Source organism: Carcharhinus amblyrhynchos, unplaced genomic scaffold (genome assembly GCF_965287045.1).
Source record: "Carcharhinus amblyrhynchos unplaced genomic scaffold, sCarAmb.v2.hapA scaffold_474, whole genome shotgun sequence".
NCBI classification, from domain to species: Eukaryota; Metazoa; Chordata; class Chondrichthyes; order Carcharhiniformes; family Carcharhinidae; genus Carcharhinus; species Carcharhinus amblyrhynchos.
In genome coordinates, this window is record NW_027650214.1 from 84,378 (window position 1) to 109,834 (window position 25,457).

General features: G+C 47.2%; 1 protein-coding gene across 1 annotated transcript in view; it reads right to left on the reverse strand.

Moving 5' to 3' along the window:
* Nucleotides 1-1,229: 1,229 nt before the first annotated feature.
* The window catches only part of dcaf8 (DDB1 and CUL4 associated factor 8), a 31,477-nt gene continuing 7,249 nt past the window's right edge, over nucleotides 1,230-25,457 (reverse strand). Inside the window, exons 6-15 of the mRNA XM_080183927.1 lie at nucleotides 23,427-23,567; nucleotides 23,163-23,257; nucleotides 10,415-10,525; nucleotides 10,195-10,267; nucleotides 9,950-10,007; nucleotides 9,697-9,804; nucleotides 7,623-7,753; nucleotides 6,294-6,413; nucleotides 2,631-2,747; nucleotides 1,230-1,720 (exon numbers count right to left, since the gene is read on the reverse strand). Of these exons, the coding sequence (XP_080040053.1) occupies nucleotides 1,604-1,720; nucleotides 2,631-2,747; nucleotides 6,294-6,413; nucleotides 7,623-7,753; nucleotides 9,697-9,804; nucleotides 9,950-10,007; nucleotides 10,195-10,267; nucleotides 10,415-10,525; nucleotides 23,163-23,257; nucleotides 23,427-23,567 (1,071 nt within the window). The 3' untranslated portion in view covers nucleotides 1,230-1,603. The remainder of the gene's footprint in view (nucleotides 1,721-2,630; nucleotides 2,748-6,293; nucleotides 6,414-7,622; nucleotides 7,754-9,696; nucleotides 9,805-9,949; nucleotides 10,008-10,194; nucleotides 10,268-10,414; nucleotides 10,526-23,162; nucleotides 23,258-23,426; nucleotides 23,568-25,457) is intronic.

Genomic DNA, 25,457 nt, shown 5'->3' on the forward strand with positions numbered 1-25,457 from the left:
TATTCCAAGCTTCTCCAAATACTTTGTTTGACTTTCCCCCACTCACTCCCTACTGCCATAGCCAGGTAATTTCATGTTCGCTTTCTTCCCAATGGGCTCTACAGGAGGGAGTGAGGGAGAGAGAGAACGAGGGGGGAGGAAATGGTGGCTTTTTTTGTATTTTTTTAAGAAACTAGTTTCTTTTTGTCTGAATTTTTTTTTGTCATTTTCAATATTTTTCCAAACCATAATTAACAGAAGCTGTGCTGGTGACAGGCTGGGCGCTGATTCTACAGAACTAGAAACTCAACCAATCTGAAAATATATTCGCAATTGCACATATTAAAGTTAGGGAGGCAGAGAGAGAGGGGGGGCACAGAGAGGGGGGGTTGGGGGAGGGGAAGGGGGATCAGCACAGAAAGAGGGGGAAGAGGGAGCTGGGCAGAGAGGGAGGGAGGGGAAGAGGGGCGGAAAAGGGGGAGCAGGGCGGGGGGGAAGCAGGGCAGAAAGAGGGGCAGAAAAGGGAGAGCAGGGCAGGGGGGGAGCAGGGCAGAAAGAGGGGCAGAAAAGGGAGAGCAGGGCAGGGGGGGAGCAGGGCAGAGAGGGGGAGAAAGAGGGGGAGCGGGGCAGAGAGAGGGGGGAGTGGGGCGGGGGAGAGGGGCAGAGAGAGGGGGGCGGAAGAGGGGAAGCGGGGCAACAGAGGGACGGAACAGGGGGAGCGGGGGGGGGGGGGGGGGAAAGAGGGGGAGCGGGTCAGACAGAGAGGGCTGGAAGAGGGGGAGCGGGGCAGAGAGAGGGCTGGAAGAGGGAAGGAAGAGGGGGAGCTGGGGACCGGGGCAGAGAGAGAGAGAGAGAGGGGGGGAGACGGGGAGCGGGGCCGAGAAAGGGGGGAGAGGGGGGGGCGGGGCAGAAAGAGGGGGCCGAGAGAGGGGGAGGGCGGAGACGGGGAGCAGGGGGGCGGGGCAGAAAGAGGGGGCCAAGAGAGGGGGAGGGCGGAGACGGGGAGCGGGGCCGAGAGAGGGGGAGCAGTGCAGAGAGGGGGAGGGGGGAAAGAGGGGGAGCAGTGCAGAGAGGGGAGAGGGGGAGGGGGGAAAGAGGGGGAGCAGTGCAGAGAGGGGGAGGGGGGAAAGAGGGGGAGCAGTGCACAGAGGGGCAGAGGGGAAAGAGGGGGAGCAGTGCAGAGAGGGGCAGAGGGGCAGAGAGATGGGGGGGGGGAAGAGGGGGAGCGGGGAAGAGAGAGGGGGGGAGAGCAGCGGGGGTGGGGGAAGGGAGGGGGAGTGGGGGAGGACATCAGATGAGAGGAAGAAAGAGTGCAAAAGAGGAAAGGGGAGCGCACTGTGGAGGAGGAGAAATGAGTTAGACAGACACACACACACACACAATCCCCGTCCGGCTCCAAACATTCCAATATCTCTGCTGTGTTCGGATAAGTCCCAGAGTCCGGGGATGGGGAAGAGTTTGAAGTAAACACATCTGGCTATTTTCCAGCTGACAGTGGAGTGCGAGGCTGCAGCTGTGTGAAGAGCATCAGTTCATGTGTCTGTCCCTCAGTGTGCACCTCACTCTCTTCAACCTTTGGTGTGTGTGGCTGCTTCTCCTTCTCCTTCTCCTGCCTCCTTCCGGCTCAGGAAGGCATGCACTGCACCCGGTCCGGACCATCCCCTTCCTCATCTGTTGACTCTGAGGAACTCGTGCTCTCCTCCGATTCTTCCTCAGGCCCAGCCGCAGGATCCCTCGGCCGCTGTGGAGGGATCGACAAACAGAAGTTACAAATTGGAGGAAATATCTGTCATTCCATCCCCTCCCTCCGTCCCCACACTCACTCCCTCCATACTCATTCCCTCCGTCCCCTTGCTCCCTCCCTCCTCCCACCACCACTCAGTCTCTTCGCCCACTTGCCCAATCCCACTCTCTGTACCCCCACACTCATTGGCTGAATTCTCTCACCCCTTCCACTCTTAACTGCTCCCCCTACCCCACCACACACACTCTGCCCCTCTCTCAATAGCCCCCCCAACACACACTGTTCCCTCTCTCAACACACATACTCTGTTCCTCTCTCTCAAACGCCCCATGCACATTCTGCTCCTCGCCTCACAACCCGCCCAGACTCTGCCCCTCTCTCAGCCCCCAAAGATTCACCCTGTCTTACACACCCCCCCTTCCCCCCACTCCCACACACTCTCCAGCCTTCTCTCTAAACCCATCCATTCACTCAGTCCCTTTCTTTCTCACTCCTCTCATTCATCCGTTCCACCACTTTCTTAACCCCAATCCATAATCACTCACTTTGTCCCTCTTTCTCTCAATCCCCACTGACTCTGCCTCTCCCCTTCCCCCCTCCACACTCATTCCACATCATCAGTTTCTCCCCTCCATCACTGCTCCCTTCCTATCAAAACCGCCACACTCGGTGCTCCATCCCCTCCTCTCAGCCCCACAATATCACTCACTTCATCTACTCTCATACCTTCCACACTCATTTGTTCTGCCCCTCTCTCTTGCCCTGCTTCCCTCTCCCACATTTAGCACTCTTCCCCCTTGCTTGCTCCAAGCCGCTCACCTTCTGCCCCTCACAGCCCACCACTCTCCCCGATCCATTCACACCCATTGCTACAACCTTGTTTACCCTTCCCCACCATTCAGCCTACCTGCCGATGCCTACGTTGGCGCAAGTGGTGCATGAGGAACCAAAGCATGTGGCTGTCGAAGAGGTCTGTGTGACGCAGGCAATCCTCATCTCTTTCCCGCTTATTCTTCTTAATGACCTTTACCAGCAAGAGGGGTGAGTTTACAGCAGGGTGGGGGTAGGCAGAGCAGGAGAGGTGGGGGGTAGGCAGAGCAGGAGGGGCAAGTTTACGCAGGGGGTGGGGGGGGAAAGCAGGAGGGGAGAGTTTATAGCAGGGTGGAGGGGGGGGAAGGCAGGGCAGGAGGGGTGAGTTTACAATAGGATTGGGGGGGGGAAGACAGAGCAGGAGGGGTGGGGGAAGAGCAGGAGGGGTGAGTTTACGCAGGGGGTGGGGGGGGGGGGAGCAGGAGGGGTGAGTTTATAGCAGGGTGGGGGGGAGGCAGAGCAGGAGGGGTGAGGGAAGAGCAGGAGGAGTAAGTTTACAGCAGGGTGGTGGGGGGAAGCAGGAGGAGTGAGTTTACAGCAGGAGGGGTGAGGGAAGAGCAGGAGAAAATTAGAAGTAAACTTGACTCAACAGATTTTACATGATGCAGGTCAGCTTCCCAACCTGACAGTGTTTCACGTCCGCTATCGGATGGTGGAACAGAGATCATCCTTGTTTGTGATGCCTTCATCCTGTGGCTTTCTGACTTGCCACACCAGAGACCTTCCCTACCCTCAGATAGTATTCCAGCTGAGCTGTCACCAAGCTCCTATACAACCGCATCTCCCCATGACATTCAATGGGATTACTGTCACTGAATCCCCCACCATCAACATCTTGGGGGTTGCCACTGACCAGAAGTAAGTGGCTATTTCAGGTCACAGGATGAGAATCCTGTGGCAAGTAACTCACTGACTGACCTCCCCAAAATCTACAAGGCACAAGTCAGGAGTGTAATGGACGCTCTCCATTTGCTTGGATGGATGCAGCTCCAACAACACAAGAAGCTTGACATCATCCTGGACAAAGCAGCCCCACTTGATTAATACTCAATCCACAAACAATCACTCCCTCCACCACTGATACACAGTGACAGCCGTATGCACCATCTGCAAGATGCATTGCAGGAACTCACCAAGGTTCCTTAGGCAGCACCTTCCAAACCCACGACCACTACCATCTAGAAGAACAAGAGCAGCAGATCACCACCACCTGGAAATTCCCCTCCAAGTCACTCACCATCCTGACTTGGAAATACATCACTGTCACTGGGCCAAAATCCTGGAACTCCCTCCCTAAAAGCACTGTGGGTGTACTGACACCTCAGGAACTGCTGCAGTTCAAGAATACAGCACACCATCACCTTCTCAAAGGATGAGAGAAGAATTGGCGAATGTGGACTGGGAGAGCGCGTTGGAGGGAGGGTCTGTTGAGGAGCAGTGGAGGATCTTTAAGGAGATCTTTCTTGGTGCTCAACGGAAATTTATTCCGATGGTCAAAAAGGATAGTAGGAGGAGAGGTAATAAGCCGTGGATAACGAAGGAGGTGAAGGAAAGTGTTAAACTAAAAGCAGAGGAATTTAGAGTAGCTAAGAGTAGTGGGCGAGAAGAGGATTGGGAGAGGTTTAAATGTCAACAAAGATTGACAAAGAAGTTGATAAGGAAGGGTAGGAGAAACTACGAAGCTGGGCTAGCGCTTAATATAAAAAAGGATAGCAAGAGTTTTTATAAATATATAAAAAGGAAGAGGCTGGCTAGGGTGAATGTTGGTCCTTTAGAGGATGAGAAAGTGGACCTAGTGGTAGGGGATGGGGATATGGCTAAGGTATTGAATAACTTTTTTGTTTCTGTCTTCACGGAGGAGGACGTGAATAATTTGCCGGGTGTTAGCGATGGAAAGGTGGTAGGACTGGAGGGTCTTAATGACATTACTGTTACTAGAAAGGCGGTGCTCGACAGACTGGAGGGGCTGATTGTGGACAAGTCCCCAGGACCAGATGGAATGCATCCGAGGGTTCTGAAAGAAATGGCGGAGGTGATAGTGGATGCCTTGGTGGTTATTTTCCAAACGTCGCTGGATTCCGGGGAAGTGCCGGATGATTGGAAAACGGCTAATGTTACGCCGTTGTTTAAGAAGGGTGCCAGGCAAAAGGCGGGGAATTATAGGCCGGTTAGTTTAACGTCTGTGGTAGGTAAAATGTTAGAATCTGTCATTAAGGAGGAAATTGCGAGGCATCTTGAAGGGAATTGCTTGATAGAGCAGACGCAGCACGGTTTCATTAAAGGGAAGTTGTGTCTGACAAATTTACTGGAGTTCTATGAGGATGTGTCTAGGGCGGTGGATAGAGGAGAGCCGGTGGATGTGGTCTTTCTAGATTTTCAGAAGGCGTTTGACAAAGTGCCTCACAAGAGGTTATTGCAGAAGGTCGAGGGACATGGAGTTGGGGGTAGGGTGTTAGCGTGGATAGAGGATTGGTTGTCAAATAGGAGGCAGAGAGTGGGGGTCAACGGGTGCTATTCGGATTGGCGGATGGTGACTAGTGGAGTGCCCCAGGGGTCGGTGCTGGGGCCTCAGATTTTTACCATTTATATAGATGATCTGGAGAAGGGAACCGAGTGTAGAGTGTCGAAATTTGCTGATGACACCAAGATTGGGGGAAAGGCAAATTGTGCGGAGGGTGTGGAGAGTCTGCAGAAGGATCTAGATAGGCTGGGCGAATGGGCCAGGAAATGGCAAATGGAATTTAATGTTGGCAAGTGTGAGGTGGTCCACTTTGGTAGGAAGAATGGTAGGAAGGACTATTACTTACGGGGCGAAAAACTGCAGCAGGCGACGGTGCAGAGGGACCTCGGGGTCCTTGTGCATGAGTCGCAAAAACCCAGCTTGCAGGTGCAACAGGTGGTCAGGAAGGCGAATGGGATGCTGGCCTTCATAGCGAGGGGGATTGAATATAAAAAGTAGGGAGGTCTTGCTGCAGCTGTATAGGGCATTGGTGAGGCCGCAACTGGAGTACTGTGTGCATTTTTGGGCGCCGCACCTGCGCAAAGATATTTTGGCCTTGGAGGGAGTGCAGAGGAGGTTTACTAGGCTGATACCGGAGTTGAGGGGGTTGAGCTATGAGGAGAGGCTGAATAAACTGGGCTTGTACTCATTGGAGTTTAGAAGAATGAGGGGAGATCTCATTGAGACGTATAAGATGATGAATGGGATGGATAGGATAGAGGTGGAAAGACTCTTCCCGCTCAAAAAAGACAGTAGGACTAGGGGGCACAGCCTCAAGATAAAAGGGGGGCGGTTTAGAACGGAGTTGAGGAGGAACTTCTTCACTCAAAGGGTGGTGAATCTCTGGAATTCTCTGCCCGTTGAAGTGGTGGAGGCTGCCTCGCTAAATATTTTTAAGACGCGGGTTGATGGGTTTTTGATAGGAGAGGGGATTAAGGGTTATGGGGAGAGGGCGGGAAAGTGGAACTGAGCAGCGACAGATCAGCCATGATCTTATTGAATGGCGGGGCAGGCTCGAAGGGCTGGATGGCCTACTCCTGCTCCTATTTCTTATGTTCTTATGTTCAATTAAGGATTGGTAATAAATGCTGGGCCTAGCCAACGATACAACTTCCCATGAATTAACAAATGGGAAAGTTATTTTGATTGAAGACCCGAAATAACAGAACATGGGGATCACAGAATGCATTAGGAACTCACCTCTGTTAATCCTGATAATCCATTGACTGCTTCTGAGGTTGGGGTCCAGATCTTCACATCGTGATCTAGCCCGCTGGTCGCTAGGACAGGGAGATGAGGATGTGGTTCAAGACAATTAACCTGAGTGCAAAGCAAATTGAAGGAGCAATGAAGAGAGATTGAAAAGCAGTGTCAGGATAATCATCCAGAATTACCAGATTCAGAACAGACGGGGAATATTCATTCTTTAAGGAATATCAGTGAAACAGGTGATGATCTGATCAATTTCAATGCTGTACACTCATTAGCTGCTGAAGCTCCTACTCTACAGCTGGGATCTCAAAATATATGGTCTGCAAATCAATTTGGGATATCCTGAGGTAGTGTAATGATTTACAGAAATTCAAAAGCAATGCCTTTTATTTAACACCCCTTAAATACCTTGACACTATTCATTCAGCAAGTCCCTGCAGGAAGCAAATTCACATTCTCAACACACTCTGCATTCTTTCCAATTACCCAAACTCTCTCGCGGGTGGAAAGATAAACAGGGAAGCGCAGTGACACAGTGTTTAGCACTGCTGCCTCACAGCACCAGAGACTTGAGTTCAATTCCCAGCTCGGGTCACTGGCCGTGTGGAGTTTGCACGTTCTCTCCACGTCTGTGTGGGTTTCCTCTAGGTGCTCCGGTTTGCTCCCACAGTCCAAAGATGTGTGGGTTAGGTGAATTGGCCATACTAAATTGCCCCTTAGTATCCAAAGAAGTATAGGTTAGAGGGGTTAGCCATGGTAAATGGACGGGGTTACGGGGATAGGTTGGGCGAAAAGGATAGTGTGACTGTACGGGCCGAACAGCTTCCTTCTGCAATTTTGCGATTTTATGCACCTATAATCTCTCTGCATCTAGCCAGGGTTATAATAGATCCCGGTCAGGTAATGTCTCCTCAGCCATCTCACTTCTTGTTGCAGGAAGGTGTGGAGAACGGCTTTAGAGAGGGCAAGCTATTAAATCTGGAATCAACCAGGCCACAGGACCTGTGGCTGCAGGTTCAATCGCAACTTTCAGGGATCACGTTAATACTAAAACAGGGGCAGATATTTCCAGGGAACAGGGAATGGGATTAAGTGGATAGTCCTTTCAAAACATTGAGACAGGTACACTGGACTGACTGCCCTTCCCTGTGCAATTGGCCATCACCTGTCACTAAAGGTTTGTATTTAAGGCCTACCCTAGTTAATCTGTCTCCTTGTCCTGTGCTGCATTGGGAAGGGTACTACCCCACATATCAGGGATGTCTGCCGACAATCTATAACACACTCTCATGACTGCAGGAACAGTTTTATACTCACCACTCCCCCTTTATCACCCTCCATATACTGAACAATTTGACAAGATGATTTCTCCCAGAGAAAGATGTGTCCGCAATCGCTGCCACTCACCACAAACTCACTCTTGGGGCCATAGAAATTCACCCCTTTAACTAGGGAAAAAAAATGAAAGGAACTAGTGATCAATAAGAACATAAGAAATAGGAGCAGGAGTAGGCCATCTAGCCCTTCGAGCCTGCCCCGCCATTCAACAAGATCATGGCTGATCTGAAGTGGATCAGTTTCACTTTCCCGCTTTCTCCCCATAACCCTTAATTCCCCTGTCTATCAGAAACGTATCTACCCGTGATTTCAATATATTCAGCGAGGTAGCCTCCACCACTTCAACAGGCAGAAAATTCCAAAGACTCACCACCCTTTGAGTGAAGAAGTTCCTCCTCAACTCTGATTTAAATTGCACCACCCCCCACCTTATTTTGAGGCTGTGCCCTCTAGTCCGGCTATCCTTTCTAAGCAGGAAGAATCTCTTTACCTCTACCCTATCCATCCCCTTCATCATCTTATATGTCTCTATAAGATCCCCCATCAGCCTTCTAAACTCCAACGAGTACAGACCCAGTCTATTCAATCTCTCCTCATCTCCAGTATCAGCCTAGTGAACCTTCTCTGCACTCCCTCCAAGGCCAATGTATCCTTCTGCAAATGCGGTGACCAAAACTGCACACAGTACTCCAGTTGCGGCCTCACCAGTACCCTGTACAGTTGCAGCAAGACCCCCCTACTTTTATATTCTATCCCCCTCACTATAAAGGCCAGCATTCCATTCGCCTTCTTGATCACCTGCTGCACCTGCAGACTGGATTTTTGCGACTTGTGAACAAGGACCCCCAGGTCCCTCCGCACCGTAGCATGCTGCAGCTTTTCACCTTTTAAATAATAATCCCTCCTACTATTATTTCTACCAAAGTGGATAACCTCACATTTGCTAACATTATACTCCATCTGCCAGGTCCTCGCCCACACACTCAGTCTATCCAGATCTCTCTGCAGACTTTCCACACCCTCCACGCAATTTGCTTTTCCACTCATCTTTGTGTCATCAGCAAATTTTGTTGCCCTACACTCAGCCCCCTCCTCCAGATCATCTATGTAAACAGTTGAGGCCCCAGCACCCCTGCAGCACTCCACTAATCACCAACTGCCAACCAGAATAGCACCCTTTGATTCCAACTCTCTGCTTCCTATTAGGCAACCAATCCTCTATCCACGCTAACATCTTACCCCCATCTCCGTGCACCCTGACCTTTTGTGAGGCACCTTATCAATTGCCTTCTGGAAATCTAAAAACACCACATCCACCGGTTCCCCTCTGACACATCCTCATAGAAATCCAATAAATTCGTTAAACATGACTTCCCCTTAACGAATCCGTGCTGCGTCTGCTTGATCAAACCATTCTTTTCTAGATGCCTCACTATTTCTTCTTTGATGATGGATTCTAGCATTTTTCCAACTACAGACGTTAAACTAACCAGCCTATAATTCCCTGCCTTTTGTCTGCTACCTTTTTTAAACAGCGGCATAACATTAGCCATTTTCCAATCTTCCAGCACTTCCCTGGAATCCAGCGAATTTTGGTAAATAATTACTAAGGCATCCACCATCACCTCTGCCATTTCTTTCAGAACCCTGGGGACTTGTCTACCTTCAGTCCCGTTAGTCTATCAAGCACTACCTCTCTAGTGACAGTAATCACATTAAGGACCTCATCTCCTACCATCCTTCTATCTTTAACATCCAGCAAGCTATTTGCGTCCTCCTCCGTGAAGACCGACACAAAAAACTTATTTAAAGCCTCAGCCATTTCCTCATCGCCCACCGCTAAATCCCCCCTCTTGACCTCCAAGGGTCCAACATTCACTCTAGCCCGTCTCTTCTTTATATATTTGTAAAAACTTTTGCTATCATTTTTTATATTTAGAGCTAGTTTATAACCATCCTCATCCCCGAATCTCTACAGACTACAGATTCCCCCACCCCTCGTGACCAGGGAAGGGGATTATACAGGGAAAGGGATTATACAGGGAAGGCTGACCTGTGGCATTGTTGCGGTGCCCCTTGTAACGCTTGACATAATCGGCACCATCGCTGTGGGACGAGTTGAACAGGTAGATATCCTCATCATTGTAACTCGCTAAGAGGTCTGCATTGGAGACAGAGGGGGAAAACTGAGACAAAAACCCGAGTGGCAAGCAGATTAAATTCTGTCTCACACCAGCCTCCCTGAGCCATCACTTAAAGCTCTCGCCTCACCAGCTCATGAATCCCATTCCCACAACTCCACTCACCTGAGCCATCATGGCTGTAGACCAGACATGTGATGTTGGCTTTGGATTCACTGTTGATCTGCCAGAGTGAAAGATAGCCCTATTAGTGCTGGAAATGGTCATTCATGCATAGAAACACACACTGTGGGGGGAGGGTGGTGCGTGCGAGGGCAGCGAGGGGGTGGCACGCGCGAGGGCAGTGAGGGGAGCGAGACAGTGCGCAAACACATTCATAGCCAAGCTCAGCCCATGTGCCTCTGTCGTACCAAGTGATGTGGACAGAATTTCTTCAGAACACCATTGTTCTCATTCTCATTGATCTTCCGTTGGTCGTAGACTCTGCAATAAAAAAGTCAGACTTTTTACTAATGCCCGCTAGTGCAGCAGAGCATGGTTGACGCGTGTCTGGATTATAACAACCAGTCTGGCGGTATAATAATTGGGCCTTCCTCCCAGCCCCACAGCAAAAGAAAGAGAGCCTCTCACCTCACAAACTGATCTCTCCCTCCGACAGCAAACTGGTGGGTATTGGAGGGGTTCATGTAGATTGTGTACAGGCCAACCTTTTTGTCCTTTTCCTTTGTGACAACCAGTTTCCTAGAGAAAGAAAGACAGAGGATCCTAAACACAGCTCTCCAACAGGACAAGAAGCCCAGAAGTGTTTCACAGCTGTGGAGCAGACCATTGATGCACAGCGAGATCCCACAGACAGCAGAGCAACATTGACCTAGACCATGTAGCGTTTTTTCAGTGCTCACCCTCCCACGGTCCGCAGCCTCCGACATGGCATTCCCTCAGTGCTTCCCCCCTCCGCTGCCAAACGCTTGCCCTTTGGTAGTGCAGCACACCACCCAGTGTTGAACTCTCCCCAGTGCTCGCCACCCGACAACATAGCGTCCTCAGTGCTTCCACTCAGAGTGCTCCCCTTCAAGCCTGCTCCACCATTCAATTTGATCATGGCTGATCATCTATCTCAAAATAAATATACAGCTACTACTACCACTACTTTTGACATCTCTAATGTCCAGAAATCTATTTCCTTCTTAAATAGCTTGACCTCTACAGCCTCTGATTTCCAGAGGGCAGCACAGTGGTTAGCACTGCTGCCTCACAGCTCCAGGAACCTGGGTCCAATTCCAGCCTTGGGTGTCTGTGTGGAGTTTGCACATTCTCCCCGTGTCTGTGGGTTTCCTCCAGGTGCTCCAGTTTCCTCCCATTGTCCCAATTGCTGTTTGTCATTTTCATAAATGGCCTGGATGAGGAAGTGGAGGGATAGGTTGGTAAGTTCACTGATGACACGAAGGTTGGTGGTGTTGTGGATAGTCTGGAGGGATGTCAGAAATTGCAGCGAGACATAGATAGGATGCAAGACTGGGCGGAGAAGCGGCAGATGGACTTCAACGCGGATAAATGTGTAGTGGTCCATTTTGGCAGGTCCAATGGGATGAAGGAGTACAATATCAAGGGTAGGACTTTTAGAAGTGTAGAGGAACAGAAGGACATTGGGGTCTGGGTCCACAGGACTCTGAAATCAGCCTCGCAGGTGGAGGATGTGGTCAAGAAGGCGTATGGTGTACTAGCCTTCATTAATCGAGGGATTGAGTTTAGGAGTCGGGAGATAATGCTGCAACTTTATAAGACCCTGGTCAGACCCCACTTGGAGTACTGTGCGCAGTTCTGGTCGCCTTACTACAAGGATGTGGAAGCTATTGAAAGGGTGCAGAGAAGATTTACAAGGATGTTGCCTGGATTGGGTGGCATGCCTTATGAGGATAGGTTGAGGGAGCTAGGTCTTTTCTCCCTGGACAGATGAAGGATGAGAGGCGATCTGACAGAAGTTTATAAGATGTTGAGAGGTACAGATAGGGTGCATTCTTGGAGGCTATTTCTCAGGGCTGAAATGGTCACTACGAGAGAACACAGGTCTAAAGGTACTGGGGAGGAGGTACAGGGGAGATGTCAGGGATAAGTTTTTTACTCAGAGGGTGGTGGGTGAGTGGAATCGGCTGCCGTCGGTGGTGGTGGAGGCGAAATCGTTGGGGTCTTTTAAGAGACTTCTGGACGAGTACATGGGATTTAATGGGATTGAGGGCTATAGATAGGCCTGGTAGGTAGGGGTGTGATTGGCGCAACTAGTGGGCTGAAGGGCCTGTTTGTGTTGTAGTGTTCTATGTATGTAGTCCAAAGATTTGCCGGTTAGGGGGATAATGGGATTATGGGGATAAGGAGAGTAATGGAACTGACAAGATGCTCTGTTTGGAGTCGGTGCAGGCTCACCGGCTGAATGGCCTCCTTTTCCACTTAGGAATTGTATTATTCCTCTGTCTAACCAGTGCTGTGAGCCTGATCTGGACCCTCCAGCCAGCAGAAACAACATCCCAGCATCTGGTCGTTCAACGCCATCAGAACTTTGTGTTTGAGATCCCCTCTCATTCTGGTGAACACGGGCTCAGTCAACCCAACCTCTTCTCACATAACAATTCTGCCATTCCAGGAATCAAGTCTGGTGGACTTTCACTGCATTTCCTCTATGGCAAGGATATATCCTTTCTTAGATAAGGAGACCCAAACTACACACAATACTCTAAGCGTGATCTCACCAGGCCCTGTATAGCTGCAGGAGGGCATCCCTGCTTCTATACACAGGTCCTCTTTCAATGAAGGACAACATACCATTTTCCTTCCCAACTGCAGGCTTGGACAGCTAATCCCTTTGCAACACATCCACTATTCCCATGGGGGTGTCTGTTTAGCTCATTTGACTGGACAGCTGGTTAATAGCACAAAGTAATGCCAACAGTGCTTTCAGGTATCCACAAAGGCACTGCATTGTCAACCTCTTTTCTCACCTGAGGTGATCCTCAGGTTAAATGGGGTGGGAACCAAAGCAGTAGGGAGACAGAAGAGGAGGTTGAGGACAGCACAGAAGTTAAAGACAGCACATTAAATAGTTAAGGCAGTGTCAGTAATTCTCGTGCCAGACAGATCAGGCAAAAGCAAGACAGAGACTAAGTCCAGATAAACTGCATTTATTTCAGTGCGAGAAGCCTGACAGGCAAGGCAGATGAACTCAGGGCATGGAGGGGTAAATGTTACTGGGATATTATATCAATTACTGAAACATGACTAAGGGAAGAACAGGACTGGCAGCTCAATGTTCCAAGGTACAAATGCTATAGAAAAGATAGAACCAGAGGTAAGAGAGGAGGGGAAGTTGCACTTTCGATTAAGGAAAACAGCACAGCAGTGTTGAGGGGAGATATATCCAAGAGTTTGCCCACTGAGTCTATATGGATAAAACTGAGAAATTAGATGGGGGAAATCACTGATATGGTTGTACTATAGGTTTCCAAATAGTGGGCAAGAAATTGAGGAGCAAATATGCAAGGAGATTACAAATAGCTCCAAGAAAAATAGGGTGGTAACAGTACGGGAGTTTAACTTTCCCAACATTGACTGGGACAGCCATAGTATTGGAGGCTTGGATGGTCAAAAATTTGATTACTGTATTCAGGAAAAATGTCTCATTCAGTATGTGGATGGCCCAATTAGACAGAGGCAAAACTTGACCTCCTTTTGGAAAATAAGGGCAGGTGACAGAAGTGTTAGTGAGGGATCACTTTGGAACCAGTGACCATAATTCTATTAGTTTTAAGATAGCTATGGAGAGTGGTAGGTCTGGCCCAAAACTTAGAATTCTAAATTGGGGCAAGGCCAATTTTGATGGTATCAAGCAGGAACTTTCAACAGTTAATTGGAGGAGTCTGTGGGAAGGCAAAGGGGCGTATGGTAAGTGGGAGGTTTCAAAAGTGTGTTAACCAGTGTTCAGGGCAAGCACATTCATCTTAAGAGTAAAGGGCAAGACTGGTAGAAGTTGGGAACCCTAGATGACCTGGGATATTGAGGCCCTGGTCATGAAGAAAGAGGCACATGACATGCATAGGCAACTGGGATCAAGCGGATCCCTTGAAGAATACAGAGGGTGTAGCAGCAGAGTTGAGAGAGAAATCAAAAGGGCAAAAAGGGGGCGCAAGATTGTTTTGGCAGATAAGGCAAAGGAGAATCCAAAGAGCTTCTACAAATACATAAAGGGCAAAAGAGTAACTAGGGAGAGAATAGGACGTCTTAAAGATCAACAAGGTCATCTATGTATATGCAGAGCCACAAGAGATGAGTAAGGTCCTAAATGAATATTTCTCATCAGTATTCACTGTTGAGAAAAGCATGGATGTTAGGGAACTAAGAGAAATAAATAGTGATGTCTTGAGGAGTGTACATATAACAGAGGAAGTGGTGCTGGAAGTCTTAAGTGCATCAAAGTAGATAAATCCCCAGGACTCAGTGAAGTATACACCAAGACGTTGTGGGATGTTAGGGAGGAAATTACGGGTCCCTTAGCAGAGATACTTGAATCTTCAATAGTCACGGGCGAGTTGCCTGAAAATTGGAGGGTGGCAAATGTTGTGTCTTAGTTTAAGAAGGGCTGCAGGAAAAAGCCTGGGAACTACAGGCCAGTGACTTCACATCTCTAATGGATAAATTGTTAGAAGGTATTTTGAGAGACAGGATCTCCAAGCATTTAGAGACGCAAGGACTGATTAGGGCTTTGAGAGTGGAAAATCACGTCTCACAAATTTGATCAAGTATTTTGAAGGGGTAACCAAGAACTTAGATGAGGGCAGTGTAATTGATGTTGTCGACATGGCCTTTAGCAAGGCATTTGACAAGGTACCGCATGGTAGGTTGTTGCATAAAGCTAAATCTCACAGGATCCAGAGTGATATAGAAAAATGGATACAAAATTGGCTTGAAGACAGAAGATAGAGGTCGTCGTAGAGGGTTGTTTTTCAAACTGGAGACCTGTGATTCATGGTGTGCCTCAGGGATCAATGCTGGGTCCACTGTTATTTGTCATTTATATTATTGATTTGGATGCAAATTAGTAGGTATGGTTAGTAAGTTTGCTGATGACACCAAGATTGATAGCTTAGTGAACAGTAAAAAAGGTCATGTCCAATTGCAACGGGATCTTGCCCAATTAGGCCAGTGGGTTGACAAATGGCAGATGGAGTTTTATTTAGATAAATGTGAGGTGATGCATTTTGGTGTATCGAACCAGGGCAGGGCTTACTCAGTTAATGATAGGACACTGGGGAGAGTTATAGAACAAAGAGATCTAGGGGCACACGTTCATAGTTCCTTGAAAGCGGAGTCACAAGTGGACAGAGTGGTGAAAAAGGCATTCAGCATGCTTGGTTTCATTGGTCAGAACATTGAATACAGGAGTTGGGACGACTTGTTGAAGTTGTGTAAGGCCGCACCTGGGACATTGTGTACAGCTCTGGTCACCCTTTTATAGAAAAAAATTATTAAACTAGAGAGAGTGCAGAAAAGATTTACTAGGATGCTACCGGTACTTGATGGTTTGAGTTATAAGAAGAGGCCGAATAGACTAGAACTTTTCTCTCTAAAGCATAGGAGGCTTAGGGGGGATCTTATAGAGGTCTATAAAATAATGAGGGGCGTAGATAACAACTTTTTCCAAAAGTAGGGGAGTCTAAAGCTCGGTTTAAGGTGAGAAGGGAGACATACAAGAGGGTCCAGAGGAGCAATTTTTTCACTCAGAGGATGGTGAATGTCTGCAATGAGCTACCAGAGGCAGTAGTAGAGGCAGGTACAATTTTGTCTTTTAAAAAAAGTGTTTAAGCAGTTACATGGGTAAGGTGGGTATAGAGGGATATGGGCCCCTCGCAGGCAGTTGGGACTAGCTTAGGGGTTGAAAAAAGGGGGAGGCATGGACAAGTTGGGCTAAAGGGCCTGTTTCCATGCTGTAAACCTCTATGCTCTAAATCACTGTCAGCTCTCCTCTCAAAGTAGAATGCAATCTCTAATCATCTTGGACTATGACAACTTTAATTTTGCCTAATTCCATAGCCATTCCTTTAGTACCCTGGGATATAGATTACCAGTTCTTGGGTATTTAGTGGCTTTCAGTTCCATTAACTTCTCCAGCACTATTTTTCTATTAATACTAATTTCCTTCAATTCCTCCTTCGTATTAAACTGTTAGTTATCTAGCATTTCCGGGAAGTTATTTGTGTCTTCCTCTGTGAAGACGGAACTAAAGTAGTTGTTTAATTGCTCTGCCATTTCCTTGCTCCCTATTGTAAACTTATAGGATTCGGACTCAGTAATATTTTTGTTTTTGAAGTTTATTTATTAGTGTCACAAGCAGGCTTATATTAACATGGCAATAAAGTTAGTGTGAAAATCCCCTTGTTACTACACTCTGGCGCCTGTTCGGTTAAACTAAGGGAGCATTCAGCATGGCTAATGCATCGAACCGGCACGTCTTTCGGACTGTGCTTTGGTCAAGGCACTGAATATATTTGAGGAGGAAACAAATTTCTAGAAGTTAGAGGTGTCAAGGAGTAAGGGAAATGGTAGTAGTAGCTGTAGTATGATTTTGAGGTACTGGATCAACCTGAATCATATTGAATGACAGAGCAGGTCTGAGGTGCCAGAAGATCCATTCCTCCTATTGTCTATGTTTCTAGAGTTAGGGTGCTGGACCAGAACCCCAAGTTACCTTAGGATGCCAGGCTAGACCCCAACAATTTTTCTATTTTGGCATAAATGAGAGGATAGGATGCTTTGCTCCAGCAGTAGTTTCACTGACAAATTAGGGATCTTTTATAGCAAAGCAAACTTTATTTAATAACAGTTTAAAACTAACTAACAAATGAAACAGCTCAACTATTAACAGTTGAACAATACTTAATAATGAAAAGGAAACAACTTTTATCACTTTTTCAGCTTTTACAGGCTGATTGTGTTACTTGCAAGTTTACTCTGATACTCAATCTCTTAATCTTCCTTCACTGAATTTTGAACCTGATTTTACACAGCAAACACTTCGTACACTCAAAGTTTATTAGTCACAAGTAAGGATTACATTAATACTACAATGATGTTACTGTGAAATTCCCCTAGTTGCCACAATCCGTCGCCTGTTCGGGTCAATGCATCTAACCAGCATGTCTTTCAGAATGTGGGATGAAACCAGAGCACCTAGACAAAACACATGCATACACGGGGAAAACGTGCAAACTCCTCACAGGCAGTCACCCAAGCCAGGAATTGAACCCGGGTCCCTGGTGCCGTGAAGCAGCAGTGCTAACCACCATGTCGTTCTTTTTTGTAGTTTCCTTTGTTTAGGTATAGGACACTAGCTTCTGATCGGACTTCCTCAATTTCCACCCTATCGAAAAATTCTATGTTATGGCTACTGCTTTCTAAAAAACCCTGCACCACCAAGGTAATTAGCCCCTTCTCATTGCACAATACGAAATATAGAATAGCGCTGCCTAGTTGACCTTAAAATACCATAGTAGTTTTAAAAAAAAACTCACTCACTCTCAGGAATTTATCTGCCACAGTACAAAGTTCAATCTGATTTGTCACATCTATATGTAAATTAAAATCACCATGATTACCGTAACAACCTCGTTACTGAATCTCATATTTCAGTTTAATGCTACCATTAGAATGTCAGCGTTTTTATAAGATAGGAAAAAATAACCCAGCAAACTACAAACACGTGAATCTTGTGTCAGTGGTAGAGAAACTATTGGAGAAACTTCTGGAGAAACCATCTGTCTCCACTTGGAGAGACAAGATTTGATCAGGGATAGTCAGTATGGCTTCATCTGAGGGAGGTCATGCCTAAGAAATACCTGAAAAAGCACTCGGCATATCATAGCAGTCAAGGATATGGTCAAGTGCTGGTAAATGGGATTAGGTGAGAGTTCAGATGCTACTTGCGTGTTGGTGCAGACTCAATGGGCCAAAGGGCCTCTTCTGCACTGTATGATTCTGTACTGACAAGGTTGCCCCACTTCATTTTCCTTTTGCCTGCTCTTCCTACATATCCAGTACCTTTGGATAAAGTTTTTCATAGATTCTGACATCGCCAGCACTCGGCCCATTATGACCAACCTGGTTGACAAAAATCTGATTACACTAATATCAACTTCTAGCACTTGGCCCATAGATCTTGATGGTCATGGCAGCACATGTGAATATCTAAATGCTCCTTTAATGTTATGAAGGTTGCCACCTCCACCATGCTTTCAGACAGCGAGGTCCAGATTCCCACTGCCCACTGGGTGTAAAGGTTTCCCCCCAACTCCGCTTTTATGGGCAGCACAGTGGCACTGTTGCCTCACAACGTCAGGGACTCGGGTTCGATTCCAACCTTGGGTGACTGTGCGGAGTCTGCACATTCTTCCCATGTGTGTGGGTTTCCTCCAAATGCTCTGGTTTCCTCAGTCCAGATATGTGCAGATTAGGTTGATTGGTCATGTTAAATTGCCCCTTACTGTCAGGGGATTAGCATGGGGTTATAGGGTGGGATTGTTGTCAGTACAGGCTCAATGGGTCGATTGGCCTCATTCTGCACTGTGGGGATTCTAAGATTATTCTTTACAAGAAGTAAAAGGCTAAAGAAAATTACAGCACAGGAACAGGCCCTTCAGCCCTTTAAGCCTGAAACGACCATACTACTACCTATGTGAACTAAAATCCCCTACTCTTCTGGGGACCACATCCTTCCATTTCCATCCTATTCATGTATTTGTCTGGATGCCCTTAAAAGTCACTATTGTATCTGCTTCCATTACCTCCCCAGCAGAGTGTTCCAGACACCCAACATCCTTGACGTAAAAAAAAACTTGCCTCACACATCTCCTTTAAACCATGCCCCTCACACTTGAAACCTATATCCCATAGTAATTGTCTCTTCCACCCTGGGAAAAAGTTTCTGACTATCCTCTCTGTCCATGCCCTTCATAATCCTGTAGATTTCTATCAGGTCACCCCTCAATCTCCATCATTCCAGCAAGAACAAATCGGGTTTCTCCAACTTCTCGTCATAGCTAATGTCCTTTATACCATGCAACATCCTGGTAGATCTTTTCTGTACCTTCTCCAAAGCCTCCACATCTTTCCGGTAGAGTGGTGACTAGAATGGAACACTTTGTTCCAAGTTCAGCCTAACTAAGGTTCTATAAACCTTGCAACATGACTTGCCAATTTTTAAGTTTACCTTAAATCTATGCTCTTTGGTTATTGACCCTTTCATTAATGAAAAACATGCCTTCCTGTCCACACCCCTCATAACTTTATACAGTTCTTTCAGGTCCCCTTTCAACCTTTGCTGTTCCAAGGAAAACAGCCCCAGTCGAAGCAATCTTTCCTCAAAGCTCAGACCCTCCAGTCCAATATCCTGGTGAATCTCCTCTGTACCCTCTCCAGTGCAATCACATCCTTCAAAATAATGTGGTGACCAGAACTGCACACAGTACTCCAGCTGTGGCCTAACCAGTGTTTTATACAACTCCATCACGACCTCCCTTGCTCTGTATTCTATGCAGTGGGTAATAAAAGTATGCCCTTTGCTGCCTTAACCACCTTATCAATCTATCCTGTTGTCTTCAGGGATCTGTGGATATGCACTCTGATCCTCAATACTTTCCAGGGTTACATTCATGATGTAAGCTTTTGCCTTGTTAACCCCCCCAAGTTCATTACCTCACACTTTTCCAGGTTAATTCCATTTGCTGCTGCTCTGCCCACCTGATTAGTCCATTGATATCCTCCTTTCTATTTACCACTCTTAACAACTTTCGGTCATCTGCAAACTTCTTGAACATAAATGTAGGGAGTAAATCCAAATCATTAATGTATACCACAAATAGCGAGGGCCCCAGCAACGAGCCCTGTGAAACTCTACTAAAAACAGACTTCCGGCCACAGAAACATCCCTCTACCATCACCCTATCTTTCTGCCTCTCAGCCAGTTTGGATCCAATGTGTCACTTTGCCTTGGATCCCATAGGCCAATACTTTCTTGACCAGTTTGCCATAAGGGACCTTATCAAAAGCCTGGCTAAAGTTCATATAGATCATATCATATGCATTACCCCCATTAACACTCCTGTTTATCCTCTTCAAAATATTAGGGAAGAGATTTGTCAAACATGACTTCTCATTAACAAATCCATGCTGACTATCCCTGATTAAGCAGTGTTGATCCAAGTGAAGATGCATTCTACCCCTCACAATTCTTTCTAGTAACTTCCCTATCACTGAGATTAGACTGACTAGCCTATAATTTTCTGTTCTATCCCTATAGCTGTTTTTCTAATAATGGGACAATGCTAGCAGTCCATTGTTAGCAGTCTACCAGCTCACATGGTCAGAGAGGATTTGAAAATTACTGCCAGTGCCCCTGATGATGTCTCCTCCGTTGCCTCCTTCAAGCCTGGGATACATCACACCTGGGCCTGTTTATTTATCTACTTTTACTTCCTCTCCATCTGTTTTGTATTCCTCTAATATTTCGCAGACCTCCTCCCTGCTTCGTCCGTTTCCAAAGTATTCATCAAGGACTAACAACCTGTGTCAGGTCCATATACACAGATTATCAACATTGTCCCTAATTAGCCCTACTCTTTCCCTAGTTATGCTGTCGGCATCTATATATTTAAAAATGTGGCAAGCAACATTCACGCCGCGCAAGCGCCAGGCAATGACCATCTCAAAAGAGAGAGAATCTAACCATCTCATGACATTCAATAATGGCATTACCATCACTGAATTCCTCCCATTATCAACATCCCTGGGGGTTACGATTGACCAGAAACTGAACTGGGCTAGCCATATAAACATCGTGTCTTTCAGAGCAGGTCAGAGGCTGGGAACCCTGTGGTGGATAACTCATCTTCTGACTCCCCCAAGAATGCAATAGAGTACTTAAGAAACTGGCCCTGAAAATAGTTGGTCCATTGGCGGTTATTTTTCAAATTTTTTGAACTCTGGACTGGTTTCTACAGCTTGAAGGGTAGCTAATGTAAGCCCACTATTCAAAAAAGGAGGTAGAGAGAAAACAGGGAACTATAGACCAGTGAACCTAATGTCCGTACTGGGGAAGTTGCTGGAGTCCATCATCAAAGATTTTATAACAGCATTTGGTAGGTGTAGTATAAATCAGAATTACAAAAGGGAAATCATCCTTGACAAATCTAAAGAACAAAAAGTTATAGCACAGGAACAGGCCCTGCGGAAGTCTTTTGAGAATGTAACTAGTAGAATTGATCGATCAGAATGAGTGGACCTGGTTTATTTAGATTTTCAGAAGGCTTTCGACAAGGTCTTGCATAACAGACTATTATAGAACATAGAACGTTACAGCGCAGTACAGGCTCTTCGGCCCTCGATGTTGCACCGACCAGTAAAGTTAAAGCACGTGGGATTGCAAGTAATGTCTTGAGATGGATAGAAAGCTGGTTAGCAGATAGGAAGCAAAGAGTTGGCATAAATGGATCTTTTCCTGATTGGCACTCAGTGACTAGTGGAGTTCCACAGGGATCTGTGCTAAGAACCCAACTGTTCACATTATATATTAAAGATTTGGAAGAGGGGGTTGAATGTATTATGTCCAAATCTGCAGATGATACAAAGTTGGGTGGGAAGGTGAGTTGTGAGGAGGGTGGAGAAATGCTTCAGTGTGATTTGGACAGGCTGACTGTGGGCATGTGCATGGCAGATGCAGAATAAATGTGGATAAACATGAGATTATCCACTTTAGTAGCAATAATACGAAGACAGATTACTACTTGAATGGTGCAAATTGAGAGGCGGACACTCAGCAGGACCTTGGTGTCCTTTTGCATTGCTGAAAGCGTGCACACATGTACAGCAGGCAGCAAAAAAAGGCAAATGGTACGCAGGCCTTCATAGCAAGAGGATTTGATTATAGGGATAGGGATGTTTTGCTGCAATTGTGTAGGGCATTGGTGAGGTTGTATTGGTGTATCGTGTGCAGTATTGGTGTCCTTATCTGAGGAAAGATGTCCTTGCTATACAGGGAGTACAGTGAAGGTTTACTATGCTGAATCCTGGGATGGCACGACTGTCACATCAGGAGAGACCAATTCAGTTAGGATTATCGTCACTGGAACTTAGAAGAGTGAGATGGATCTCATAGAAACTTATAAAATTCCAGTGTTAGACAGAGTAGATTCAGAAAGAATGTTCCTGCTGGTGGGGGAGTCCAGAACTAGGAGTCATAGTTTGAGAAGGGGTAAACCTTTTAGAACTGAGGTGAGGAAAAATTTCTTCACCCAGAGGGTGGTGAAAGTGTGGAATTCACTAACATAGAAAATAGTTAACTGATTACAAGAAGAAATTAGATATAGCCCTGGGGGGTAAAAAGATCAAGGGATGTGGGAATGGGGGGGGTGAAAATCAGTATATTGAATTTGATAATTAGTCATGATCATCAAAATGAATGGCAGAGCAGACTCAAAGGGCTGAATGGCCTATTTCTGCTACTAGTTTCAATGGAATATTCTCCACTTGCCAGGATGAGTGCAGCTTCAACAACACTCAAGAAGCTCAACACAATCCAAGACAAAGCAGCCCTACTTGATTGCTAACCCTCCCACAAACATTCATTCCCTCTACCACTGATGCACAGAGGCAGCCTTGTGTAACAACTACAGAACTCATCAAGGCCCGTTAGGCATCACCTTCACATCTAGAGAGACAAGAGCAACAGATACTTGGGAACATTGCCAACTGCAAGTGTCCCTAAGTTACTCATCGTAAGAACAGGACATAGGAGCCCGTCGAGTCTGCTCCGACATTCAATGAGATCATGATTGATCTGATGTGATAATCCTCATCTCCACTTTCCCACCTTTTTCTCATAACCCTTGATTTCCTTACTGATTAAATATCTGTCTATCCCTCAGCCTTGAACATACTTAACACAGCCTGTCCAGCACTCTGCTGTAAAGAATTCTACAGATTCACTACTCTCAGAGGGATGAAATTCCTCCTCATCTGTCTTAAATGGGTGACCCCTTACTCAGATTAAGCCTTTTGGGCCTAGACTCTCTCCCAGGAAGAAATAGCCTCTCAGCATCTACCCTATCAAACCCCCAGAGAATTTGATATGTCTCAATAAAGTCACTACCTATTGTTCTACTGCACAGCGTTGCATTCCCTCTGACTGCGATGCACTTTTGGCATCAGCCCTCCTTCCAACAGCACGGCATGCCAACTGCACTCCCTCCTACAACACAGTACATCCTTGGCACAGACCCTCCATCAGCCCGACTCTCCTTTGGCACTGACCTCCCTCCTCCTCCCCAGCTCAAATACTCACGAGGCTGGTCTCTCCTGTCGCAAGTCAATGGCGAAAACAACGGCATCTTCACCGGCAGACAGGAAGGTGCAGGGAGAGTCAGGCTCCAGCGCCAGCTGCAAATAAAGGAGCAGGAATTGAAACTGGGGCACGGAGGATTGGACCGCGATGCCTCCTGTGGTCTAACAGCTCATCCAAATTGCCACTGAGCACAAGCGAAGTGAAAAACATAACGGCAAGGATGGAGAGACACGAGCATTTCCCTACCGAGGTCTGACCACCTACCTTGTGAGCTGAACCCTTGTGTTGAGCCACCCTCTTGGTTGACTTGCAGCACTCTGTCGCTGACAGCTCAGCAATCCGGATCTGGCCATCACGGGCACACATCGCCAGCGTGGAGTCCCCGCTGTTTGGTAGGAACTTGGCCTGGAGTAGGCAGGCAAGAGAGTGAGAAAAATCGAGATCAATCACAGTTACAGCAAGTGAATGCTACCCAGCAGAGGGGCAAAATGACCAACCCAGCCTCCAAACTCCCTCCCTCCTGGACTCTGGACCTTTCCTGGGAGTCCCACGTATGAATCTCTCCATGATGTGGAGATGCCAGCGTTGGACTGGGGTAAGCATAGTAAGAAGTCTCACAACACCTGGTTAAAGTCCAACGGGTTTCTTCAGCAGCACTAGCTTTTGGAGTCTCAGGCTCCTTCATCAGGTGAGTGAAGAGCTGTGATCACAAACGGGGCATATACAGACACATACTCGATTTACAAGATAATGGTTGGAATGCGAGTCCTTACGGGTAATCAAGTCTTAAACATACATGTTCATGTCACACTATTTGTAATCCCCACAACTTGCCTGGGCTTGCAAAATCTCACTAACTGTCCTGTCTGGAGACAATACACATCTCTTTAACATGTGCTTGGCCCTCTCTCCACTCACATTGTCTGTACTTTAAGACTTGATCACCTGTAAAGTCTCGCATTCCAACCATTATCTTGTGAATTGAGTTTGTACATGCCCTGTTTGTAAACACAGATCTTCACTGACCTGATGAAGGAGCCTGAGGCTTCAAAAGCTAGTGCTGCCAAATAAACCTGTTGGACTTTAACCTGGTGTTGTGATTTTCTTTACTGAATCTCTCCAATCATCCCTATTGTAATGTTCAAACTCCTCACTGGAGGTTCTCAGTGACTGGGACAAAGATAACCTGTCCCTCCTCCCCTGTGTGGAGCCTTTGCTAGGCTTGGTACCTGCTGCTTCTCTGCTGCTGATTGCCTCCAGATTTGACCTTTCCAACAGGCTCCTGGCTGCTGTCCCAAATTCTACCCGCTGTGAGCTGGAGGTCTTTAACCTCTGCTGCCTGTGCCTGAACTCACAGCGAGTCCCATTCACTCGCTGACCTACACCAGCTCCCACTTAAACAACATCTCAAATTCAGAATTCTCAACTTCTTTCCCAATTCCACTGAGACCTCAAATCCTCCCACAGTCTCTATAACACTCTCTGCATGTGTCCAAGAGCAGTCTCTTTCCCATCGCTCCACCACTGTGTCTTCAGCTCGCCAAGTCGTAAGTTGTGGAATTCTCACTCTCTCTCTCCTTCTTCTATCCTCCATCCCTACCTCCCTCCCCCCTCCTCAAACCACCCTCCCCATCATTTGCCTTCCCCTCCTCAAACCCTTCCCAGTCCTCCCTCTCTCTCCCCACCTCCCATCCTCATCCCCCCCTGCCTCCCAGTCCTCACCCCACCCTCCCTCACTCTTCCTGCCCTCCCCCCATCCTCCCTTCCCAACTCATACAGAGTAGAATATCATTGAATTACTACAGTACAGAGAGAGGCCATTCAGCTCATCGAGTCTGCACCAACCACAATCCCAACCAGGAACTACCCCCATATCCCTATATATTTACCCACTAATCCCTCTAACCTACACATCTCAGAACACCAAGGGCAATTTTAGCATGGCCAATCAACCTAACCTTCACATCATTGGACTGTGGGAGGAAATCGAAGCACCCAGAGGAAACCCACGCAGACATGAGGAGAATGTGCAAACTCCACACAGATAGTGACCCAAGCCAGGAATCGAACCCAGGTCCCTGGAGCTGTGAAGCAGCGGTGCTAACCACTGTGCTACCGTGCCGCCCCATTCACTCCCTTGTACTCCCTTACCCTTCCTACACATCCTGCGTCATCTCTCCTCTCACCTTCTGTAACACTTCGACCTCCCCCTTCCGTTTCCACTCTCCAATCCAAATTCTCACTCCCCTTTTGTCCCTCCCTATTCCATCCCTCTGCCCAGGCCCCCTCATCCAG